This window comes from Quercus robur, chromosome 5, assembly GCF_932294415.1.
Source record: "Quercus robur chromosome 5, dhQueRobu3.1, whole genome shotgun sequence".
NCBI lineage: Eukaryota > Viridiplantae > Streptophyta > Magnoliopsida > Fagales > Fagaceae > Quercus > Quercus robur.
In genome coordinates this window covers 55,113,158-55,136,649 of record NC_065538.1, presented here as the reverse complement: position 1 = coordinate 55,136,649, position 23,492 = coordinate 55,113,158, and the positions used below count along the sequence as shown (strand labels likewise).

Genomic DNA, 23,492 nt, shown 5'->3' with positions numbered 1-23,492 from the left:
ACTCATCTCAAATTTGCAACTTTTTACATAAACACGTCACATTTCGCATCATAATCAAAAGAAAATTTACATCTAAAAAAGAAATCACAAATTCTACAAAGACTATCTTTTCCATACTAAAATTTCACAATAAAAAAAAAGGGGGAGGGGGGGGAAAGGGGTTTTGTAACACACTATAGGGCTGTGATGATGCACTAAACCACCGGCCTCCTTTTGAACCCAATTGGGTCCGATGCTGTAAGCTCTGCTGCGACCAAGTCCACGATGCATGTTTGGTTTTGGTGGGTTTGAGAAGCAGGGGATAAATGTGGTGGAAAAGATGTGACTATTTGCTTTTATTGAGCACAGAATAGAGTTGGATGAATCAATGAAAGGGAAAGATTGAGACTTTTTAAGTGTTGATCTTTGATGATGATTATGAACACAAACTCTGCCCTGGGTTGGATGACGTTTTGTGTGTAAGAGAGAGAATCAGTCATAGATACTCAGATAGTAAAGTTTTGTCTTTGAAAATTCATAGAGTAAAGTAGAGAGAGTTACAGAGGGAATAGAGAGAGAAAGAAAATCCAAAGTAGAAGATAGCAAAGTAGGGGAATGTTATATAACTTGAAGGAGAAGGACGTGGCATGTTTTCATTGGTTGGCATAAAAGCAATTTTTTCCGCTATTTCCAGACTGTTAGATTCTAAAATTTTAGAACAATTGGCAAACCGTGAGCACAAACTTGTCTAGATATAAATCTTAGAGTTTATAGGATTTATTAGACAATGCTCAAAATGTTATAAGTCAGAATACAAGAAAAAGAAGGCTAGAGGTTCAAGAATTCGAAACATGCCAAGTTCGACTGTTCGAGAACAAGGCTCGACTGATCGAGATGCGAATTCTGCAAATTTTAATTTTGGCCTACTGCTCATTAAGCCCATTAAGCGATTAGGGTTTCAGATCTATTTCGCATAGTATTTAAAGGAAACCCTAAGCCACAATTTGAGGAGACTTTGGAGGTGCTTTTTTGAGATTTAAAAGGTATTGTGCCTTTCTCTTTCAAAGTCACTACTGTAAATCATTCTCATACCATTAAAATTGGTAGATCTGAAGTTGCTGCAATAAGATCAACAACTATTGATGATCTAAACCTTTCAATGGTGGTCTTGGAGTCACAAACTGGAGAGTTTGCATTACTAAACCTATGAGTGGGATCTCAAAGTCATAAGTGTAGGAGCTTGTGTTTCAGTAAATCTAAGAGAGAAAAGTCCGTGGATTCGGAGTTTGCACATGATCATGTTAGTAAGTTAAAACTAGAGATAGTAATAGATTTAGGGTTAAATTTTTTGTAAAAACTTCAATTCCCTATTAGTGGATTTTTTACCTTGATGATAGTTATGTCAAATCCTCCCCAGGTTTTTACCTTGAAACAATTCGTTTTATATGGTTTTTATAGGTGATCATATCTTTGTGTTCTTTACTTTTCCGATTGTGCATGATATGATCTTTTATTGTTTAACCTATATCTCATAATGAACCTAAGTAATCACTTGGCTAATCCATTAAGTTAAACAAATCTGGTTTTAAGGGGTCTAAACAAACAAACACGGACCAAATTTAATCTCTTTCCAAAAATACCCTTAAACAAAGTTCTCAAAAAAATTTATCATTTAAAGCGCTCATGTTTAGTAGGGATATAATAGGAGACTCAGTAAATTAATCTATATATATATATCTAAAACTAAAGCGCAACATTTATTGTTGTTACACTTTTGTTAAACCACATTAGTGCCATGTCATTATTTTATTTCCATCCTTTTTATGTTAGTATTTTGACGCTTTCACAAATTCCACTTCAACTTCCATAATACCTATGAATCTATGTCCACTGTTTTGAACTTCCTACGTAATCTCTTTAGTGCCTCAAACTCTCCCTCTCCTCCTTTCTTGCTTCTATCTCTCCTCATTGAACCTAACTAGTTCATGACTGTTCAGTTGTTACCGTCCCTATAAAATCAAAGAGATGATATATAAACCGTTAGACGTCTTATGCCTCTTTGAACCAAAAGGGTAATGGTTTTGGATTTAACTCTAGCTAGAAAAGAGCTTATTTCAGAGAAGTGAGCCTATATTCATGAATGGGGGATATTGCTTTGTAACTTAAAACCATATGGTATGTCAAGTGTGTTATTTATTGGAGTATTATGTGTGTTTTTTTTTTGTTTTTTGATTTTTTATGTCTCTTTTACAATGAATTGTTGCCGAGCAAAGTGGTTTGCTCTCTATTGCAATGCTGAAGGTAATCCCAATATTTGCAGCTCTATGTTTCCACATGTTTGATGAAATGACTATAAGAAGGATTAAAAAAAAAAACAAATATAGTCATATTTATGTAGAAGAACAAATATTGAAGAATACTATTATGTTAGTAAACTTCATTCATTAAGGAATTTTTCAACACTCTGAAAAATTCCTAAGGTGCTTTCATTGGATTTATTGTAGCAATGAAGGTAGTAAAAAGAATATTAGGAAATTATAATTTTGATTCTCTATCATTCTTCATTAACATGTTGGTACCTTATTTTTGCAACCATTGACGTCCTAAACATCCGGTTTCATAAAAAAAGTTACATTATTCCCAAAACTAAGAGCCCCAATTCTTCGTCAATTAGCTCCAACCAATGATTAAAAAAATAATAATAAAGAACCAATCTTTGATCAAAAATTCAAATGGTCTAGAAGTTTTGGGTTCTTTTTTTATTTTTTATTTTTTTTATACCACCTGGATTTCAAAAGTTGAAATAAAAAACAAAGATTTGCATAATGTATATGATGAGGATAAAATTAGGTAGACAAAAGTGACGGTACAGGCTTGACAAGGGTGACGAGATGGTTTTGCCGTCAGCATTCCTTCAAGGCTGACGGGGACCTGAAGTAAAAGAACTCCACATAAAGCCGAACATCCTGAAGTTGACGGGATAAACATAGATTGACGGGATAACATAAACTGACGGCGTCAGTCTATGGAATGTTTGATTTGCACGTTTACGTGTATAAGTAAATAACTTGCTCCCCACGTCTCATGAAACCTAAGGACTCCTATATGGAAAGAATCCTGTAAAATACGCCCAAGAAGACTCCTATAAGGAAAAGACTTCTACTCCAAGGAAAAGAGGGGCAGCCCTCGCTACTATATAAACCCAAGCACCCTCACAAACCGAGGTACGCATAATTTACCCTCTCTAGCACTCTAGAGCAGTGAGAATAATTCTAACTTGACCTTCGGAGGGTGTTTGGCCGGTACCACACCGGTACTCCCCGCTAGGTTATTCCTTTTCGTTGTGCAGGTGCCATTTGCGATCGTATGAGGAACGTATGACTCACTGGTGGTATTATTTCCGGCATCATCAGTTGGCACCGTCTGTGGGGATCGTTTTAGCACATTTTCGCTTCCCAGACAGAAGAGTTACATGGTACTCACTCGCTCAATGGCAACCACCAACGACGTTCAAGAAGAAGAAGCCCCTATGACCGCGCTTGAAAGACAGGTGAGGACACTCGCCGCTGCCGTAAAGCGCCTCACCAAACAAAACCACGACCTAGAAGAGCAACTGAGACAAAAAAATGCAGTTCCCAACAACCAAGGAGCGGATCAAGAAGGAACCAGCGCTGACAGAAGAAACCAGGAAGGACCCCAGGCCAGCAACGCCTCGAGCAAACCAGAACAACAAAACACAAGCATCCCCTCCCTCGCAGAAACCACTTCGCCGCTTGTTATCGCAGAGATGCAAGCCATGAAGGAACAAATGGAGGTTATGATGAATGCTCTCAAGGGACGAGTATCAAGCGACCTTGACGACCTTGTCAACCGAACTGACTCGCCGTTCACCGCCACCATCAACACCTACCCTTTACCAAGTAAGTTCCGCATACCACAGATAGACAATTATGACGGGGTCAAGGACCCACTGGACCACCTGGAGACCTTCAAGACCCTAATGCACCTTCAAGGAGTTGCGGACGCCATCATGTGTAGGGCCTTCCCTACAACGCTGAAGGGCGCAGCAAGAATTTGGTTCAGCCGACTGATGCCAAACTCCATCAGCACCTTCAAAGAGCTCAGCGCTCAGTTTACCGCACACTTCATTGGAGGCCATCGATACAAGAAGTCTACGGCTTGCCTGATGAGTATGAAGCAGCGAGAAGATGAAACTTTAAGAGCCTACATCTCCCGCTTCAACAAAGAGGCACTCTCGATCGACGAAACCGACGATAAGATACTTGTTGCGGCATTCACGAATGGCTTGAAGAAGGGTAAGTTTTTGATTTCCCTATACAAAAACGACCCAAAAACCATGTCGGAAGTACTTTATCGCGCCACAAAGTATATGAATGCTGAAGATGCGCTGTTAGCTCGGGAAGAGAGGCCCAGGAAAAGAGAAAGGCAGGAAGACAATCGGCAGGACCAAGGTCGAAAGAAGGCAAGAACAGGAGACCGAAGGGACGAAAGGCGCCCTAAGCCCCTAGGGGGAAGGTTCACGAGCTTCACTCCGCTAACAGCCCCGATAGATCAAGTCCTTATGCAAATTAAGGACGAAGAGGCTCTGACGTTCCCTGGAAAACTGAAAAGCGACCCCAACAAACGTTCCCGAGATAAGTATTGCCGATTCCACCGCGACCACGGCCACGACAGAGCTGATTGCTATGACCTCAAGCAGTAGATTGAAACCCTTATCAGACAAGGAAAGCTGCAGAGATTCGTTAGTAAGGAGAAAACGGATCCCCCCGAACAAGACCAACGTCCCCGACGGGACAATGAGCATCCGAGGCCCCCAATCGGAGATATAAGGATGATTGTAGGAGGAATGGCTGCCGCCGGGTCATCCAAGAAGGCCCGCAAGACCTATCTTCGGATGGTACAAAATGTTCAGCTGACGGAAGTCGTACCAAAGATAGCACGGAGAGAGGGTCCCATAATCGGATTCTCAGAAGAAGACGCGCGACGCCTTCACCATCCACATGACGACGCACTCGTCGTCAGCTTGCGTGTAGGAGATTACAATATGCACCGAGTGCTGATCGACAATGGCAGTTCAGCAAATACATAAGTCCTACAACCCGTACTAATGAAAGGCTTAGCCAGTCAAGCCAAGTCCGTCTAACATAAGCTCCCATAGAAGCTACGACTAAACCATTCACCTGTGCCCAAGGTCAGGCCTTTCAAGCCCACTCTTTATAAATCATATTGTTAGGGCCCTTTACAAACGAGCCCAACGTCATTCCTGGGCCGTTAAAAATCGTGTCCCTGCAATTGGCGCCGTCTATGGGAAATTTTTCGGAGACAACTGAGGCGCGTGGAGGCGCGTGGCAGGGCTTCGGGTGACCGGATTTCTGGGTTTTTGTCATGGGAGATCTTGGAGCACTTCTGTGATGTTGGTTTCATCAGGCGAAGCTTGGAGTTGCATATATCTGATAAGTTAAGTCACGGCTTTGCTTGAGTTTTGTGGATCTTGGACACAACACAGAGCCATGGTGGCTGCGAGATGTCGTGGAGTCTAGATCCAGCAGACAAACATGTGTGACTTCAGATGGTGGTTTGCACGTGTGAATCTTCTTCGCTGTGTAGAGATGTTTGTTTAATGCCAAGAACGAAGTTTGGCTCTGATACCATGTTAAATATATTATTAGCAACAATGCGATGTGTTATACCATGTTGTGTATGCTAGAGTGGATGCGGAAGGGGAATCGTATAGAATAGGAACAACGAGAATACGAGGGTTACGTGGTTCAACCTTGACGGCCTACATCCACGGAGGAATCCCTTAAGGGCTACATCTTTATTGTATAAGAGTGTAGTACAATAACCTCCTGCATGTGTTACAATGAACCCTAACATGAGTATATATAGGCGACTAAACCCTAGACTACTAGTACAAGCAGGAATGGGCTTGGGCCTATTACATTGGGCTAATATGTCTAATATATATCTCTAACACCCTCCCTCAAACTCAAGGCGGAAGCTTGATGAAGGCTTGAGGTTGGATAAGCATGAAAAGATCACTTGGAGATGCCTTGAAGAATGCCTTTGAAGAAACCACAATGAAGAATGTGCCAATTGTCCAATTTCGGAGCTTCAAATGAAGAAACGGAGGCCAAACAACTATTTCTTATTGATAACCATAAGAAACGGAGCTTCAAATGAAGAAACGGAGGCCAAACAACTATAAGTCATCAATTATATCTATTTCTTATTGATAACCATAAAAATTACAACTAGTGAGGGAACATACAAAGTAATATAGAATAAATGAAGGAAGAAAAAAAGAAATGAAATCAAACATCAATTAGAAACAGTTATTTGGAAAATAAAAAAGTGGTTAGGAGGAGTAAGAAATAAAATAGAGATAACTATATAGAGGACATTGAAAACTTTATAGTGCAATAAAATCAACCATTACATTACTTAATTAAATCAATAATAAAAAATTAAATACAATAATATAAATTTTAAACTTAAAACTAATCAAACTCTAACTAGGGAAATTATATTTTCTATCATAACTAAAAATGAGATGTTCTTCAGTAATTTAGAAATTATATTAGAAATAAAGTTGAAAAATTTTATAATCTCATTTTTTGACATTTCATTTAACCTTATATATATATATAATCATAATCTTGATATACTATGACTTAAAAAAATCTAATGAACAGTTTTACCTCTTATTTAATGTCTATGTTATGCAAATCATCAACCAGTAAATATATGATAATGGTTTTTTTTTTTAAAAAAAAACTATTTATAAAATTTAGGGACTAAAATAGAATTTTATCTAAAAAATTATCACACGCAACGCGTAAGTTTGCGACTAGTGATTTTAAATATCTTAGTGAAAACTCAATCATTTTCAAAGAAGATTGCAAACTAGACAACCCCACTCAATATTGTGATCTGAGCTCTATGGCAACTCAATTTGTCTTGTGTTATCCATGGTTGGGTTGGTTTTTACAGCTACGATGAGTTGGATTGGTTATTTGATTTGGAGATATCTCAAACTAAGGTCTAAGGAGGTCATGTTGGGTTGAAAAATATTCCTAATCCAACCTAACTCGACTTATGCACGCTCCTAATTACAAACATAAGATTCTATTATCGTGTAATCACTTGTCACCACACAAATGTAGAAGGAATACTATTCAATTACAATTTCTTATAGTTTTTGTAATACCTATTTTTATTTCCCGGTAATCACTATTATAGTGCACCAAACATGTTGAGTATGGCATACTATTTTTTATAAGTGTAATTGTTCCCAAGACATAATTAGAATTTAGAAGCATTTTTTTTTTTCTAATGCTACAAACTTTTCCATAACTTTACCACAATTTTGCTACATCGCAACTCATGAGGGGTGAAAATAAGATAGTTGGTACATGATTTCATCATTCATGAGTCGCCACATAGCAAAGTTATGAAAAGAAAAAAAGGTTGTTACTATTTTAACAAGAAGATGCGCATTTTCAGCCTCAAATGGCTCCTAATTTTTCTAGTATAAGTGGTAAATCAATCATTTCCTACATCAAAATTGTCAACCTCAGGTGCCCATTGGAATCGCACAATCGTATTCGAATGGTTGTATCACCCGCCTTCATTCCCTTTTTGCCTATATATACTTGTTTTGCTGCTACACATTTTTCATCCTACTTGCTTTTAACTTTCTCACATATTCATCTCACATTCTTCAACTTTTTCTCGACGTTCCTACTTTCACATTTTCCTTTCTTTGTTTTCTTTCACAATGTTGGCTGAGTTAAAAATATGGCTGTTGTTACTTTCTTTTCTGGTGGTTTCATCAAACGTGCAACTTCATATTCAAGCAGTGCCCCAAGTACCTTGTTTTTTCATTTTCGGAGACTCCCTAGTGGATAATGGCAATAATAACGGGCTTCCAACAAAGGCTGTATCTAATTACCCCCCATATGGTATTGACCTTCCTCAAGGGCCCACAGGAAGATTTAGCAATGGCCTAACCATGGTTGACATATTAGGTAATTTGATAGAGATAAGTCCCTCCCATATATATAAACATGATCTGTAAATTCGTGTCTTGAAATCTATGCGTATTTCAAACATATACTAGAGAAAACATATGTACTATTTATCTGAATGCATGTTAAGGTTGACATAATGATAATCTGTGCATCAACAAGTTTTTTTTTTCTTTTTTTGGTTGGTTGAAACATTCATTTGATCACGGTAGCCACGACATGAGCTTCTTCATTTTCAGCATGTTAATTGTAAATTCTCTCTGCAGCTCAAATTTTGGGCTTCGACAAGTACATTCCACCCTTTGCAAATCTTGCTAGCTCGGACATACTCTTAGGTGTGAATTATGCATCTGCCGCAGCTGGAATTCGTGAAGAAAGTGGGAGTCACTTGGTAATTTACATTGTCAATTAACTTCTTCATCTTTGAATTCGTATTTGGTTGCTTAAATTCTGCACTTGTACTTGCAGTACTAGTTTTACGCATATCTATATGCTTTTGTATAAATTAACACATCACAAGCGATCAATACATGACATAAACTTCTCCGGCCGCCATGCAGGGTGTTCGGATCAGCTTGAATAAACAGTTGGTGAATCACCGAATAACATTTTCTCGCATTACTGAAAGTCTAGGAAGTAAAGATTCAGCCACTCAGCACCTAAATAAATGCTTATATTATGTTGGAATGGGAAGTAATGACTACATTAACAACTACTACATGCCCCAAAATTACTCCACAAGCCAGAACTATAATTCAGAGCAATACGCTGAAGCTCTTATTACGCAATATGGTAACCAAATCAAGGTTAGTAGCGTTGGTGCAGCATGTTTCTTGTTCTATTCCCCTACACATACTCGAACCAAGTTTGAATTTTTTTTTTTCATAGACTTTGCACAGTTATGGAGCAAGGAAGGTTGCAATATTTGGAGTAGGACCAATAGGCTGCACTCCATTTGCAATTACATCACATGGCACAAATGGTTCTTTGTGCGTGGATACGATTAACTTAGATGCCCAACTCTTTAACAAGAAGCTTGTATCACTTGTGGATCAACTGAATAAGGAATTAACTGATGCAAAATTTATATATGTGGATATTTTGGGGATTGGATCAGGGGATCCATCCCTTGCTGGTATGATTTCTCAAACTTCGTCCTATTTTTCCTCTCTCTCTATATATAGATTATTGATTTTTGAACAAATATTTTTAGTAATAGTATATTATGTGATTTGTGCATTTCAGGTTTCAAGGTTGCAAATGTTGGGTGTTGTCCAGTTGATGAAATTGGGCGATGTATTTGTTCCAAAACTCCATGCCAGAATAGGAGTGAGTACACATTCTGGGATTCTTTCCATCCTACTGAAGCTGCTAACAAAATCTCTGCAGCTAGATCATATCAGAATTTTTTGAAAACTGATACCTATCCGATGGATATTAGTCACCTAATTAAGCTTTAATCAAGGAGCCCCAGCCGTTGGTCTAATCCTTTATTAGAAATTTTTTATTTTTTGGTTAATAACTTTTCTCAAATGGAACTGCTAGACATATTTTTCACGTTGTATATGGCATTTTTCTGATTAAGCAATTTCAGCATTTCAGGTTCATCCATGCAATTGTGGCCCTACTCTTCTGATATTTAAGATTGCTATATGGATAGGAGAATATCTTAACGAAATGGTATTTCATAAACACGAGAACTGTTAAATTAGAGAGAGTCAAACAAATATATAGTTTTGATTGACAAAATATAAAGTAGAATAAAAAAAATAGCACAAATGATTTGTATTTCTTAGGTATGTATTTTTCTTACGTACACTTTTTTAAATCTTAATTTTAAGATTTAGCTGTTATCTTATTAGACACAGCCCGCCCTTGCACATATCACGCCAAGTTGGTGGGATCTAGATATTAACAGGACACTCCATACACTTCCAAAAAAGACAAAACCACCAACTCTTGCACCCAAAAATTGATGTTATTGCTATATGAGTTGTACCTTGTCTTTCTTTTTCCAAGAGATGGCAATATTTGACATGACCTATATAGTATTTTATATAGAATTATTTAATTGAATTTAATCGAGAAATCTAATATACAACACTTAAGAAATTGTATTTAACTTTTATCTAATAAATAATTACTCTCTCATCTCTTCCCCTCTTACTCTTGTCATTTATTATTTTTCTTCCAAACTTTCAAACACAGTGAGAAGCTAATTACATATCACTTTTCCCAATTCTTTACACCTTTCAGTGATATGGTGAATTTGACTGTAACTATTTATATCAACTGAGACAGTGCAAATAAGTTGATTATGTACAGAAGACTGGCAAATCAATTAATGCTACAAAGAGAGTACTTAAAAATCAAATAAGACTGATGATGATAATTATGTTAGTGGTATCTGCAATAGAGTTCTTAGTGCTTGAATAAACATACACAACACAGATCCATCTCAAATAGCATTCTTAGGAGTCTTATGACAGTCTACAAAGCCACAATACTAGGGATAGTACCCTCCGCTTAGCGTTTGACAACATACCTGTAGCTTTCACTTGATGTCATATTTGATATTCTCCATGGAATATAAAAACAGCTGATATTGCAAGGCCCTAAAGCTTATTAACTGCTTAGAAATAGTAAGAAAATATGTATTAGACAAATGTTTATTAGATCATCTTATTCATTATAGTCATGAATAATCAGCAGATGCATATGTCAATGATTTATCTTGTAAGGTTAGCCTTAAAAATATATGCTTATAGCTTTCTAAGTATTTAAATCTAGACTAGCAACCGATTAGGTTATTGCACTAATTGAAGAGACATCTGGAGTGAGACTCTTACACTAATTGAAGAGACATCTGGTCTTCACGTGGGTACTGATGATTGGGTTGTAATGCATTTACTTGAAAAAAGTTTCGAGAATCATATTGCTGAGTTTGCATGAACTCATAGTTCCCACCTCCTGCTGGCATCACATTCAAGTTCTGCTGGTTTCTCTCATTCTCGGCTATCTATACCATCCACAAAATTCACATACATGTCACTATTATTCGTCTACTACACGCACTTGCGTGCGTACACACACATATATATAGAGTGAAAGAGAGAGAGAGAGAGAAACCTTTGCTCGGAGAAGCTGGTTATTGTTATGCAATTCAACTTCCTGCAATGCACATTTTAATATGGGGAATGTTATAACTGCAACATTCAGTAGCTAAAAGCAATTTGAATAAGTAGATAAATAGATATGTGAATCTAGACAGCTTCAATAATTATAATGAGCTTATTTACTATTTTGCAAACATGAAAATAGATTATAAGGGGTCAAGAGCATGGCCGATTAGTGATATTGCCTAAGTACCAGAGTTGGCATCACCTCTCTCCTACTTATTGTAACAATCAGATTATAAAAATAAATAAGATTACAGAGTTACACACAAAGATGACATTTATTTTGCAGCTAAACTCACTGATCCAAACAAAAATGAAATTGATTGCAACTTGAAATAGTAAAATGACAAATTATATATTTCCACCCTGAACTTTTACCATATTTATAACATCCTCCAAACTATTAGTTTGGCCGATTGACACCTAAATTTGAGAAAAATCTAACAATACCCAATATCATCCAAATTAGATAAAAATTACGGGTTTTTCATCTCAACCAATGCATGTAATTTCGTAACTACACTTAATTTTCGTCTTTTTTAACGCCCAATTTAGACCTTTCCGAGTTACCTTGATACAATATCTTTTGACGGGGCTGGGGAATGGAACCATTGTAAATGTTATGAAAGTATACGATGGAAAAGTTTTATTTCCCACAATAATAATAAAGAAATTCAAATTGAGAACTTGCAAATTACAATAGTCTCCCAATTTTCATATTCCAGAAACAGAAGAGAACCAAACAAACGTGTGAGGAAAAATTATTTGACTAAATCACTAAGTACTAAGACCCTACTAAGCACCCTAATTTTGTAAACATCACTTTCACAAATATTGTTAAAATATGGGATAGTATTGTGATCCACTGGTGTCAAGCACTTGATATGATTGTGTAATTATATGGCGAGAAGTTTCACATGTAATAATTTGAAATAATTCAACCTTGATTCTTTTTACAATCATTCAATCTAAGGTGAAACTTGTGTCAAAATTGAAATATTATGAATAATAATATTGAGATGATCAAAATTGGAGAACAGAAGAGATTATCATGTTTCAGTCACTAAGACCTATGTCATCTTTCATTCAATTGTTTTTTTTTTTTTTTTTTCTCTTTGTTTTTGATGGGATCTTTCATTCAATTGTTGATCACACATTACAAGGGATTCACAATTTTTTATAATAGGATTTACATAATTTGAAAAATAGATCAACTATTAATTCAGTACATATATATTTTGACTTTGAATTTCATATCAATGTAATCAATTCCTCCAATCCATTAATTCACTCTACATAATCAATTCATCTTCAATTTGTGAAAAGTATCATACTTCCCAAAAACTGCAGTACTCTATTCTAGGATATACCATGGGAAATATCTTAAGATCCAAGTTTGTCTATATTGGGTAGCAAGCATATATTGCTGTCCCAGTGCAAAGGTTCTAGGGCTGGTATAAGTAAGAGGTATTAAAAAATATCCAAGTTGTCTAATGGATTTCTTGTAAAAAAGAATTGTCTAATGGATGGTATTTTACCAAAAAAAAATTCTTTTAATTGGATACAAATACGATATATAGAAATTAGATGATAAAAATATATATAGAAATTAGAAGGCACTAAACCAAACTATTGTTTATCCTTATTGGGAAGTTCCAAAATTTTGTGATGAACATGAGTATTGGGATTTTTTTTTTTTTTGGGAGATATAATATGGTAAGAGTTCATTTTAAGCTCATGTATGGTCTGGTTGAGATACTCAGCAGAGCTACTGTAGGGTGGATTAGCTGGTAACCTAGTATATATTCTGTCCCTACGTCACTATGGCTCTGTGATTCATTTTCTGACTTATAGTACACCATGAAATTTGAGTAGCAGAACTGCTGATCCCTAGGGAAAAGTCATATTTAGTACTCCCTTATTTTATGCTGTAACATATTTATGCACCAAAAATATGAGAAATTATTCCATATACTAAGGGTGGGTTTTATTTGCAAAACCTATATGTGAGACTTACCCTTATGTAAGAGATGAACGAGGTACATCCAATGCACTAAATATTTTCACCAAAAAAATATAGAGATATTCCATGTTTATAATATAGACATTCTAAAGTTATTACAAAATTTATCTTAAAAGACTTAAAGAGTACGTAAAAATGAATGTGATTGATGCTGCTTCAACACATAATAAATAAACATTTTAATTACTATTTTGTAGTTGGTGACACCTTCAAAAAAATTTGTGACTGGTGACATATTAGTTTCAAAAGTTTATGTAGTAAAATTTGTTATCCTCCAAGAATCACTCTTACAATACTGCACTATAAAAACTATGTATTGATGCTTCATTAAGTGGAAAATATTTTATTTATCAAGAAAAAAAATTGGAAAAGGTTTTAAGGTAGAGTTGTCCAAAATTAGGTAAGAAAAATGAATGATGGGAAGTATTTTTACTGCAGAATTGACATTAACTGAATTACATCCTAAACATATGTAAGGTGCATGGTAGTTTGTGTGAGTTTGAGTTTATTTATTGTGTCCATATGAGAATACTAGATGTATTGGTATTAAAAGTTTGTTTTGGGTTGAGTTGAATTTTGGTTAGTCTGTGTTTATGAAAGGTTGTGAGTGTGTAATTCTCAAAAGAATTATACATACGAACATTTTCATAAAATAACTATGGATTTTAGAAGTCAGAATATTGCCAATTTGCCATTGCTCAGAACATGTAGAAGTTGTAACCCTAATGTATTAACTAGTAGTTAGTGCTGCAGCAATAAATTTCATGCCTAAATCTTTTTAAGATGCTCCAGTAAATCATCCTTAGTATTTCTTATCTAGTTCAATTTTTTTAGAAATTTCTCCAACAGTTTGTTTTAAGGTGAATAGCTCAAATCAACCTCAATTAGATGGGTACATATTCCATAATTCCTTTTTTTTTTTTTTTTTCATTAGTAAAATGCATTAATATTTAAAAAAAATATGCGTTTATTGTAGCACATCCTTGATTGATAATAACAATTGAGGCTGTCAATACTATATTGAAAATCTGTTGCCTCACACCAATCATATAAATTTATTAAGACATATAACAGGCAGACCTACTTAAAAGATAAGCATTATGCTAGTATTCCCAGCCTCAACAAACATCTTCAAAAATTTTGTACTACTAAGATAGAGAGTAGATAACTTCAAAAAGAAGAATTGGTCAAAGAGAAGGAGTGGTTACCCTTTTCTGCATATACTCAATTTCTGCAAACAAGAGCTCATTCTGGATTCAATAAGAAGAAAAAAGGAAATAAAAGCGAAGTTGATTGTTAGTGGTGACTTAAACTAATGCAATAAACAAATTCAGTTACTTGTTATTAGTAAAAAAAAATTCATATATTTGTAAGTGAAAACATGGAAGAGATACCTTTTTGGATCTAATTTTGCTAATTCCTCTCTCTAATTTATTCTCCAAGTTCTTGAGCTCTTTTACAGTCAAATTGCTCAAAGACTCACCCAGCATTTGCCTGGAAATAACATTGTCAGAATGAAAAGGTTGCATGCAAGTGAAATATTATAATTCTGGACAATGAGATTATCTAAAATATCTTTAGATTACCTGTTTGAATTCTGCAAATTTCCGATTTGCACACGCAGTTTAGCAGACTCTTGCTGGTAGAACTGAGATTCATGTTCATTAAGCATTAGGATCAAAATACCTCATTAAGATAGGGTTTGGCTTACTTCTAGTAAAATTTTAATTGGACATCTCCTATTGTTTTAAATATACATTGGCAAGTGGTTGTGAGTTTTAATCTCCACATTTTATTTAGTTAGTGGATAATGTGGCAATTTCTCATTAAAACAAAAGAAGATTACCTCCAGTACTAAGCACAAATGTTTAGAAAAATCTCAAGACCAAACAATGCCTTGATATTAAGACAAAAGTCTACATCCCATGTAATGTAACTTCAACAATAAGAGTTTCTCATCTAAAATGTAAGCTTCCATGTTATTTACACCCTAAAAATATAAAGAATATAAATATAAAATAAAATGATTTAAATGGAGTATAACATGTATAAGCTTGGTAATTATGTTGTGTAAGACTTAAGGAGAGAAGGCTAAGTACTAGGATATGTGGTTATTAAGAAGTTAAAAAACTATTGGTCTGTTTGGATTGAGGGAGAGGGAAGGAGAGTAGTAGAGTATAGTAGATTTACCCAAAATTAGCTTATTTTTAGCCAACTTTACTTTACTCCCCTTCACTTCCCCTCCTTCCCTTCATCTTGTGAAGTGGTTACAATTACCTCTTTGTTTATAGGATGAGGGCAATACATAGAATAACATCATTGAAAAATCAATAAACTGTCTCTTCTTTTATAGTAGTGTAATGTAGCCTTTTTAGGAATTGAGTAACTTAGTTTCAACTCTTATCTTCAATAAGAATATGATTGAAATTACTCTTGAATTTTACTATATTATTTTCTTCAAGTGGTGTAAATAAATTTCTTTAATTCGTTTTTTTTTTTTTAATATTTCATTTGCATCATTTCTTTATGTTTGTGGTGTTACTAATATCCTCTTAATTAAGGAAATTCCAAACCCACTTGAGAGTCTTCATTTGTCTCGGAGAAAGCATTTGGTAAAGACTCACTAGGTATAATTTTAGTTTCCAGTACCTTTACCCCAAAGATCTTAAGATGGTAAATATTTTGTGGTCATGTGAAATTCATTCTATCCTATCTTTTAAAAGAGTAGGATTTCTTAAACTCGCATTTTATCTATGAAAGCTTACTTTGGCAAACCTCTAGAGCATTAAACTTAGGTACATTTGCTAATCATCACCATTACATTGTGCAAAACAATTTCAATAGCTATTTGTTTTCAATTTTTTTGTTGGACAATATTTATATAATTTTTGTGGCATGGAGAGAGAGAGAGAGTTAAGCGAATTATAGAAAACAAAAACCTTCCTCAAGGCCATCAATTTAAAGTTAAACAAATTGTGGCTCACTAGGATTTTTTTGGTCTTGTATTAAATAATGATCAAAGTTAACTACAAGTTGAATTACTCTATTTATAAAGTAATTTCAAGGAAAAAGAATCACTCAATTTCAAAAAGAAGTGGGGGCAAAGTAACAAGGTTCAAAGATCAAAACCAAAGTTTCTTCAATATAATACAAACCAGCACAAAAGAAGATATTAGAAAATAATTCCAATATAACCTTGAAAACTATATATGTCAGCTTCCACATATGGTTTTGAAAACCTTGATTGTATAGGTATATGGTTAGGGGAAAACTCAAGTGTATCAATAATCTTTCTGTACTATACTCTTGATAAGTAGAACTTTACCATATTTTGGCTACATGATAAGACATGCATTATAGCATTGATGCATGAACTTGATGTGAAAATATAAGCTCACAAAATAAAAAGGAATAAGAATTTCAAATTTATAAGTGTTCATATATGTGTCTATGAAGGGAGAGGGGTTTGACTTGTGTTAATTAATTCTACAGATATATCATCATGCCAATGACAAGGTAATGGATTGATAACTGCATTATACTATTTTTATAAGGTTCAAAAGAGAACAATCATGTAGAATACCAAGCACATAACTTGGACTGTGGGAGAAATCTAAATAAGACCATGATGCTTGGTCTGGTGACTGTTAGATCACCATTCCTTGGATATGATTCCAAATATAATGGTCCATTTATGAAAGACTCAATTTCTTTTGCTTTGGAGAATTAGACAGTGAGAACCAAAAAAATTACTTGAGTTTTCCTGGAGCAATATAAAGAAAAAGGTGTACCTGAGTGTTGGCTTCAGCAACAGAGCCAGTATTGGAGGAATCTGCACATGCCTTCTTGTACCTCTCAATGGTTGATTTCACACTACAATCATAATGTTCACAAAATGTTTATAAAAAAAAATACAATATACATTTTATTGGAATAGTCACGTGCGAATGGCATGATTAGTTGATTAGAAAAGTTCCATGTTTTTTTTTTTGAGGGTGAGAAAAGTTCCATGTTGAATAAAAATGATAAGAGTAATTCAAATAATATAATTGGACTTTAACTCATAAGTTTAGGCTTAAACTTTTGGCTTAAGTGGTGCCTCAACATGTCAGTTGGCACCTCATGGTGTTTTTAAGGAGATGTCCAATGTTCAAATCTCTACTCCCTAACTATTGAATTATAAAAGAAAAGGTCTCAATGGCAGAAAAACCCTAAATTGCACAATTTTATCCTTTTGCAATTTTTAAAACATTCAAAATGCATCAATCTATTTGATTTTATTAACAGTCACTATTCATGGAATATCCAAAGTTTAGTACTTGTTTGCACATTTATGTATTATGTAACAATTTCACCATTTTTCTTAACTGGAAAAATATGTAATAACTGTTAGATGTTAATTCTTAAAATAAATGTGTTACTTCCTTCTCAAACCAAAAAAAAAAAAAAAAAAAAATGTGTTACTTCAAATGAGTTTGGACAATGAAAGTTTATTTACTTTATATCTTTGGCTTGTGTTAGGCATCATAAAAATGAAATTTTATTCATTTATAAAACAATATCAGCCTATTTAGTTTATATATTTTGCTTGTCCTATAGATATCAGAATTATCATATGAATTGGGCAATGAAAGTGGAATTCCTCAGAATAATAATAGCCTAAGCATTTTATTCTACTGATAATGGAATCATAGCCTCAAGGAGCAGATTACCTAAGTTGTCACTTGGGTAAAAAATAAATAAATAAAATAAAAACTAGGTCCTTTTTTTTCATATCTGGAAACAAAATGACATAATTAATTTGACTGTTCTTATTGATCTATGCCCCTTTTTTTTTCTTTGAGATCTGTGCCATTTATTATAAATCTCTAGCCATAAAGTAATATCTACATTATCCATTGTTTTACAGCATGTGAAACCTTAATCTATACTAAACTTGGTGTTTCACTTGTCATAGAACCGGACCAGCTATGAATTATGATAGTAGAACAGGTATTTATTATATTTATTAGTAAATAAATAAATTTTCAAAAAACAAATTAGTAGAAAATTTTATTTTAAGAAATATTTTTGAATGTAACAAATTTTTATTTAAAATTGAAGTAGACATATTTCCACACAAAAAAGTATAAATCTGATCTTTTGACATGTATATTCCTAATAAAAACCAGAATTTTCAATTTGAAGTTTCCATATACATAACAGTTTTTTCTCTCTTTGAGTCAGAAATTTATTTTATTTGAACAAAAACAACAAAAAAACCATAAAGGTTTTTATGTCACCCACCACCATGAGATTGAATTTTGAACAAAAATTACTAACACATGCAGTTACTATGTTTTGCATAAACACTAAAATAGTGAAAAAGCACATGCCAATTTTAATCGATATACCAGGCACCCTAATAAATTTCTCATTTATCTTAGATGCATTACATTGAGTTCTTATGTTAAATTCAAATATCTGATTGCATTGACCAATAAAACACAAAGAGTATAATCTTTTTCAAAAATAATTAAATTCAATTCCAATGTGCTTGAATTTAGTTGGGGTCCTAATGTACTACACCTAAGTTACCATACATAAATTAACTCATATTTTGATACCCTAAAAGATCATCGTTAATGTTAAACATAGCATCAACTACTCTCCTTTTTTAGATACTTTGATAGTTACACTTACAATTGAGGAGAAGAGATTTGAATTTTGGATATCTTTATTGAAAATGCTAGAAGGTGTCAACCAATTAATAAGCTACAAAGCTCTTAGTGACAATTCGATAGTTGAGGAATAGAGGATTTAAATCCATGATGTTTATCAAACAAAAAAAAAAAAAAATCCATGATGTTTACGTTACAGATACTAATAAAATGTATCAATTGAGTTACAAAAATCTTCGCATAAAACATCAATTACTCAATTATAATTCTTCTTAAGAAAAAATACCCAACTATAATCTAAGTATCATTAAAATAAGTTTTTTTTTTTTTTCTTGGGTATCATTGAAATTAAATAATTCAATGATAAGTCAATAGCATATCTTTTATACATATAATATTCTTAATAATAATAAAATAGCATACTTGACAGCCTAAAGAAAAAACTCGAAAATTTTACTCTAATAATAGATAGATAATTATTGGAAAATAAAATAATATAATAATAACCTATGCGTGTGAGTGTATGACCCCAAATACAGATGTCTTCACGAAAGCAAATGTTAGCTTGTTAAGCTCTCAGATTAATAGTAGCAAGTAAAATAAAGAATTATTAACCGTCAGATCAACCAACTTTCTCAGTTAATTGATTCTAATACGAAACCCCTGGAACAAAGACCAATTGAATGATTCAAAATCTCAGTTTTCTTGAGTCAGAGTTGATTCAGACAGAGTCGTAACTAAATGTGACATGATGTGATGCAATACAACGTTAGAGTAGATATAGATATGGTAAAATAAATAAATAATAATAAAATAATATATATATTTTTTTTAAAGGTCTAAAATTAATATAAACAAACCCATAAAAATCACAGTTGAGATTTCAGAAGAGCCACCATTTTCAATGTGCTAGCCGATACCTTAATTTCGTCGAGCCGCTGATTGGCTGTCTCTGCCATGCTGGCACTACCTCCTACAATACCATTGGCTAAACCATACCAACGGCTAGATCTTTTCCACGTATCAAATACCCATTACACAATGGACATTCTCCTCAGACCACATTCTATTACCCACCTCGAAATTTTACACACAAAAGTTTTAAATTTTGGTATTTAAAAAAGGACATGAAAAAAAGTAAAAGTAAAAAAAAAGATATAATTAAATCAGTCACTTCAGTCTGAAAATCTGAGCACATCAAAGCCGTCCATTCAATCAGTAGCCGCTTCTCATTGCATGAAACAAGCTAAGTGCTCAGAACTATCTCATTGGCTCAAACTTGTCGTACGTTGTCTCTGCCCAGTCCTTCTTTACTCTCTCTCTCTCTCTCTCTCTCTCTCCCAAAAAAAAAAAAAAACTGTCTTTCTAAAGCTTACATAAATATATCTATGCAAGATCTTTGGGCAAATGTAAAGCCCAGTATATAGTGCCAAACAGTGACATTATGATTACCCAAGATGAAGCATTCTCATTGGTTTATAACTCTATTTCACTCTGTCTGAGTACTCTTTGCTATTTCAGCTGTGGTAAAGAATTTTACCCCCCATGAGAGAGAGTTAGAAAGTGAAATCTAAGAAGAAAACAAATTCCCAAGAGAGAGGAAAATATATATATTAATTTACACCCGAGGATTCAGATGAATGAAATGAAGAGAACCCAGAATAGGAATCATGACACATAAACTCTTTTGTCAGAGGTCCAAGATGTGTGACGTGACCAAAGATTCTTTCAACTATGACAAATCTTAGTCTGGTCCTCAAAAGTTTTCAAACCCTAACAATACCACCACATCCCAATTCCTGAATAAATTAAAATAGAGGAAAAAAGAAACATTATCTCCCTTGTTTTGATTGGTTCTGGATGACTTTTTTTTCTTGATTTAAGGATGGATTACCCATTAGAGTGTTTGGACAAGTTGATTACTCTATGTAGTTGCTAATAAACCCTAATTTGGGTATGTTTGACCGTGAGAAAAATCTCGCACGTGGTGCAACTGAGATTTTGGGGATCTTTTCTTGAGGGTTAGTGAGGGAAACCCTAACTAGGGTGTGTGTGTGTCTGTGACCTGATTTAGTTGTGATTGGTTAGAAAAGTGAGTTTCAAGTAAAATTCAAGAGAAACACCCATCTGGGTTTGAAACCCTAAGTTGGGTCTTTTTCTTTTTTTTTTTTTTCTTTTGTCTTTAGAAAGGACTTGACAATTATTATTATAACTATTATTTTTTGCAATTGTACTTTGTGATCTTGATGTCAAACTGACGTGCCATTAAGGAAGTGTCAAGGAGAGATGGAGGGATTGGTCTAATGAGAACGTGACAGCTTTTGTTGTAGGCCTTCTTAGCCTCATTAGATGACATCAAAGAGAGAGAGAGAGAAGAAAAAAAAGAAAGGAAACAGAAAATTTAACAACAATGGAGGAAGATAAGAAGCTGATCTCACATGCCTGCATACATTCCCAAATCACTACTTGTTTCTACTTACAACCATAATACTTCTATTTCCATCTGTTACACCAGATCTATCTATCTATCCGACCAAGAAGAAAAAATATGATCATAAGAAGAAAAAAAAGGGAAGAAAACCCATAAAGCACATAGAGGGTAAAAAAACAAAGCAGAAGAAAGAAAGAAAACTGAATCTTAGTTAAACAAAGAGATATAGAACTCAATCTTAACTGCCCTGCACCATAAAAATGATTATGTTCTTGTGCTTTACTTCACCCAAAAATCTATTGCAGAAGGGAAAATCTTTCTTCAATAGAAAACACCAATTAATATTTTCAAACTTCAACAATTTAGAAGAAAAACAAGGACTAATTGACCATTAAAAAAGTGGCCCTTGGAAGGGAAGGTAAAGAAGAAGTTGAAAGTTTATAAATTTTGAAAAATTAAGATTAACAACAACAAGCAATGGGGCTAAAAGTCTTGAAAACATTAAGATGAACATGAACAAAGCTATACCTGTTGTTAGCATACTCGTAAAGGCGGCCACGGGTAGAGAATACGATTAGTGCAACCTCAGCATCACACAGAACAGACAACTCATAGGCCTTTTTGAGCAGACCATTGCGTCTCTTACAGAAGGTGACTTGCCGATTGGTGGTGTTTTCGATCCGCTTGATTTCAATCTTTCCCCTACCAATTTTTCTCTGGGGAGAGAGCGACATGGATTGGTTCGGATACACCATGGTTGGTAGCTGAATCAAGCAGAAAAATCAATAATTCATTTACAAAAAAACACTTAATATGCAAGACCATTTTCTCTATATTTGATTGACAACAAGTTGAAGGAAAAGAAAATTAAGCAATGAAAAAACTTGAAAGCATAATTAGAATATAGCTAAGCTTCTCCAACTCCAACATGTTGTGAGCTGCAAATTTTTATTTCCTTTTCTCATTAATTCTTGGCATTAAAACGAAATGTGTTAGTTGCTGAATCTGGGTTTCAAGTGAAAAGGGCTCATTGACAGAAAGGAGGTGAAGCACTTGAAAAAGGTTTTTCAGATTATGTTTAAGAATTTTGCTGACTAACCTGGTGATGAAACAAAGGGAGTAGACAGTAATTAAGGAAAGAAGAAGAGTTTTCTTCCTTGGGTTTTCTCTCTTCTTATCCAAAAAATATGTATTCTGGACAGGAAGAGATACAGAAAATGGAATCAGGCTGGTCTAAGAGATGGGGTATTTAACCATTTATAAAGAAAAAAAAAAGTACTTTCATTCAGTTTAACTAATTTACAAAAGTCTCCCACTTGCTCTACTATTTTATTGGGTCTTTTTTTTGTTTTTTGCTTTTTGTTTTTTCAATTGAGGAGGGAGGGTATCTCTTTTTTGGTTTTTGGTTAAGTATTGGAGATGAACAAAAATACAAGGCTAAAGATGGGAATCACTCTTAAGCATTGTCTCTCTCTTTTTTCTTTTTCTTTTTTCCTTCTTCTTTTTTTTTTTTTTTTTTTTTTTTTTTTTTTTTTTTCGTTTTAAGTGTATTTCATGTGAATGGTGGATACCATTAGGAGAAGGGAGGGATAGATAGTGACATGAAAGGGACATCTGATTGGGACGTTGGGCTATGCTGCATAGTTAAAATTTCTTTATAAACATCAGAGGAAAATATGAGCAAACTAATGGGTTATCTCAATTTCTTTTTTACTATAGTTTTTTACTTATTTGTATTTAAAAAATTGAAGCAGAATAAGTGTAAAAGAAATAAGTGATCCTCTTCTCTCCATATTCTCTTCTTTTTATGAAATTATTCTTCTCTTTTTGTTTTTATTTTCCTAGTATAATGAAGATATAATTTTTTATAATAGAAAGTTTCAACATATGACATCTTTATAGCTCTCTATCATCAAAGCAAGATATTTTGGTGTAGGCAACAATTGATGAATACATAATTTTTTTTTATATATATAAAATATAAATTCTACTCTAATATAATTTAAATGTATATATGTGTGAAGCTCTCTTTCGGAGATTTGAACCTCGACCCTTGCCCCTCACACCCCACAAACACTTATACTTGTGAAATAACCATCGCACCAAGGATATGTGGTGGTATAAAGACATAATTTTAATATTATAATATTTGGAACATCTGTATTTATG

The 23,492-nt window shown here is 34.0% G+C and overlaps 2 protein-coding genes across 2 annotated transcripts; one reads left to right on the top strand and one right to left on the bottom strand.

Moving 5' to 3' along the window:
• Positions 1 to 7,780: 7,780 nt before the first annotated feature.
• Positions 7,781 to 9,490, top strand: LOC126728386 (GDSL esterase/lipase At1g29670-like). The gene is made up of 5 exons (XM_050434216.1): positions 7,781 to 8,030; positions 8,297 to 8,421; positions 8,591 to 8,836; positions 8,919 to 9,165; positions 9,276 to 9,490. Exons 1-5 carry the CDS (start codon positions 7,781 to 7,783, stop codon positions 9,488 to 9,490), a joined length of 1,083 nt encoding a protein of 360 aa, XP_050290173.1.
• A 902-nt stretch (positions 9,491 to 10,392) lies between these two features.
• On the bottom strand, positions 10,393 to 22,611 carry LOC126729116 (agamous-like MADS-box protein MADS1). The gene is made up of 9 exons (XM_050434824.1): positions 22,423 to 22,611; positions 21,852 to 22,087; positions 17,024 to 17,105; positions 14,819 to 14,880; positions 14,627 to 14,726; positions 14,441 to 14,482; positions 11,160 to 11,201; positions 10,880 to 11,049; positions 10,393 to 10,659 (listed from the first exon to the last, which is right to left on the bottom strand). Exons 2-9 carry the CDS (start codon positions 22,076 to 22,078, stop codon positions 10,656 to 10,658), a joined length of 729 nt encoding a protein of 242 aa, XP_050290781.1. The 5' UTR covers positions 22,079 to 22,087; positions 22,423 to 22,611; the 3' UTR covers positions 10,393 to 10,655.
• Positions 22,612 to 23,492: the final 881 nt, after the last annotated feature.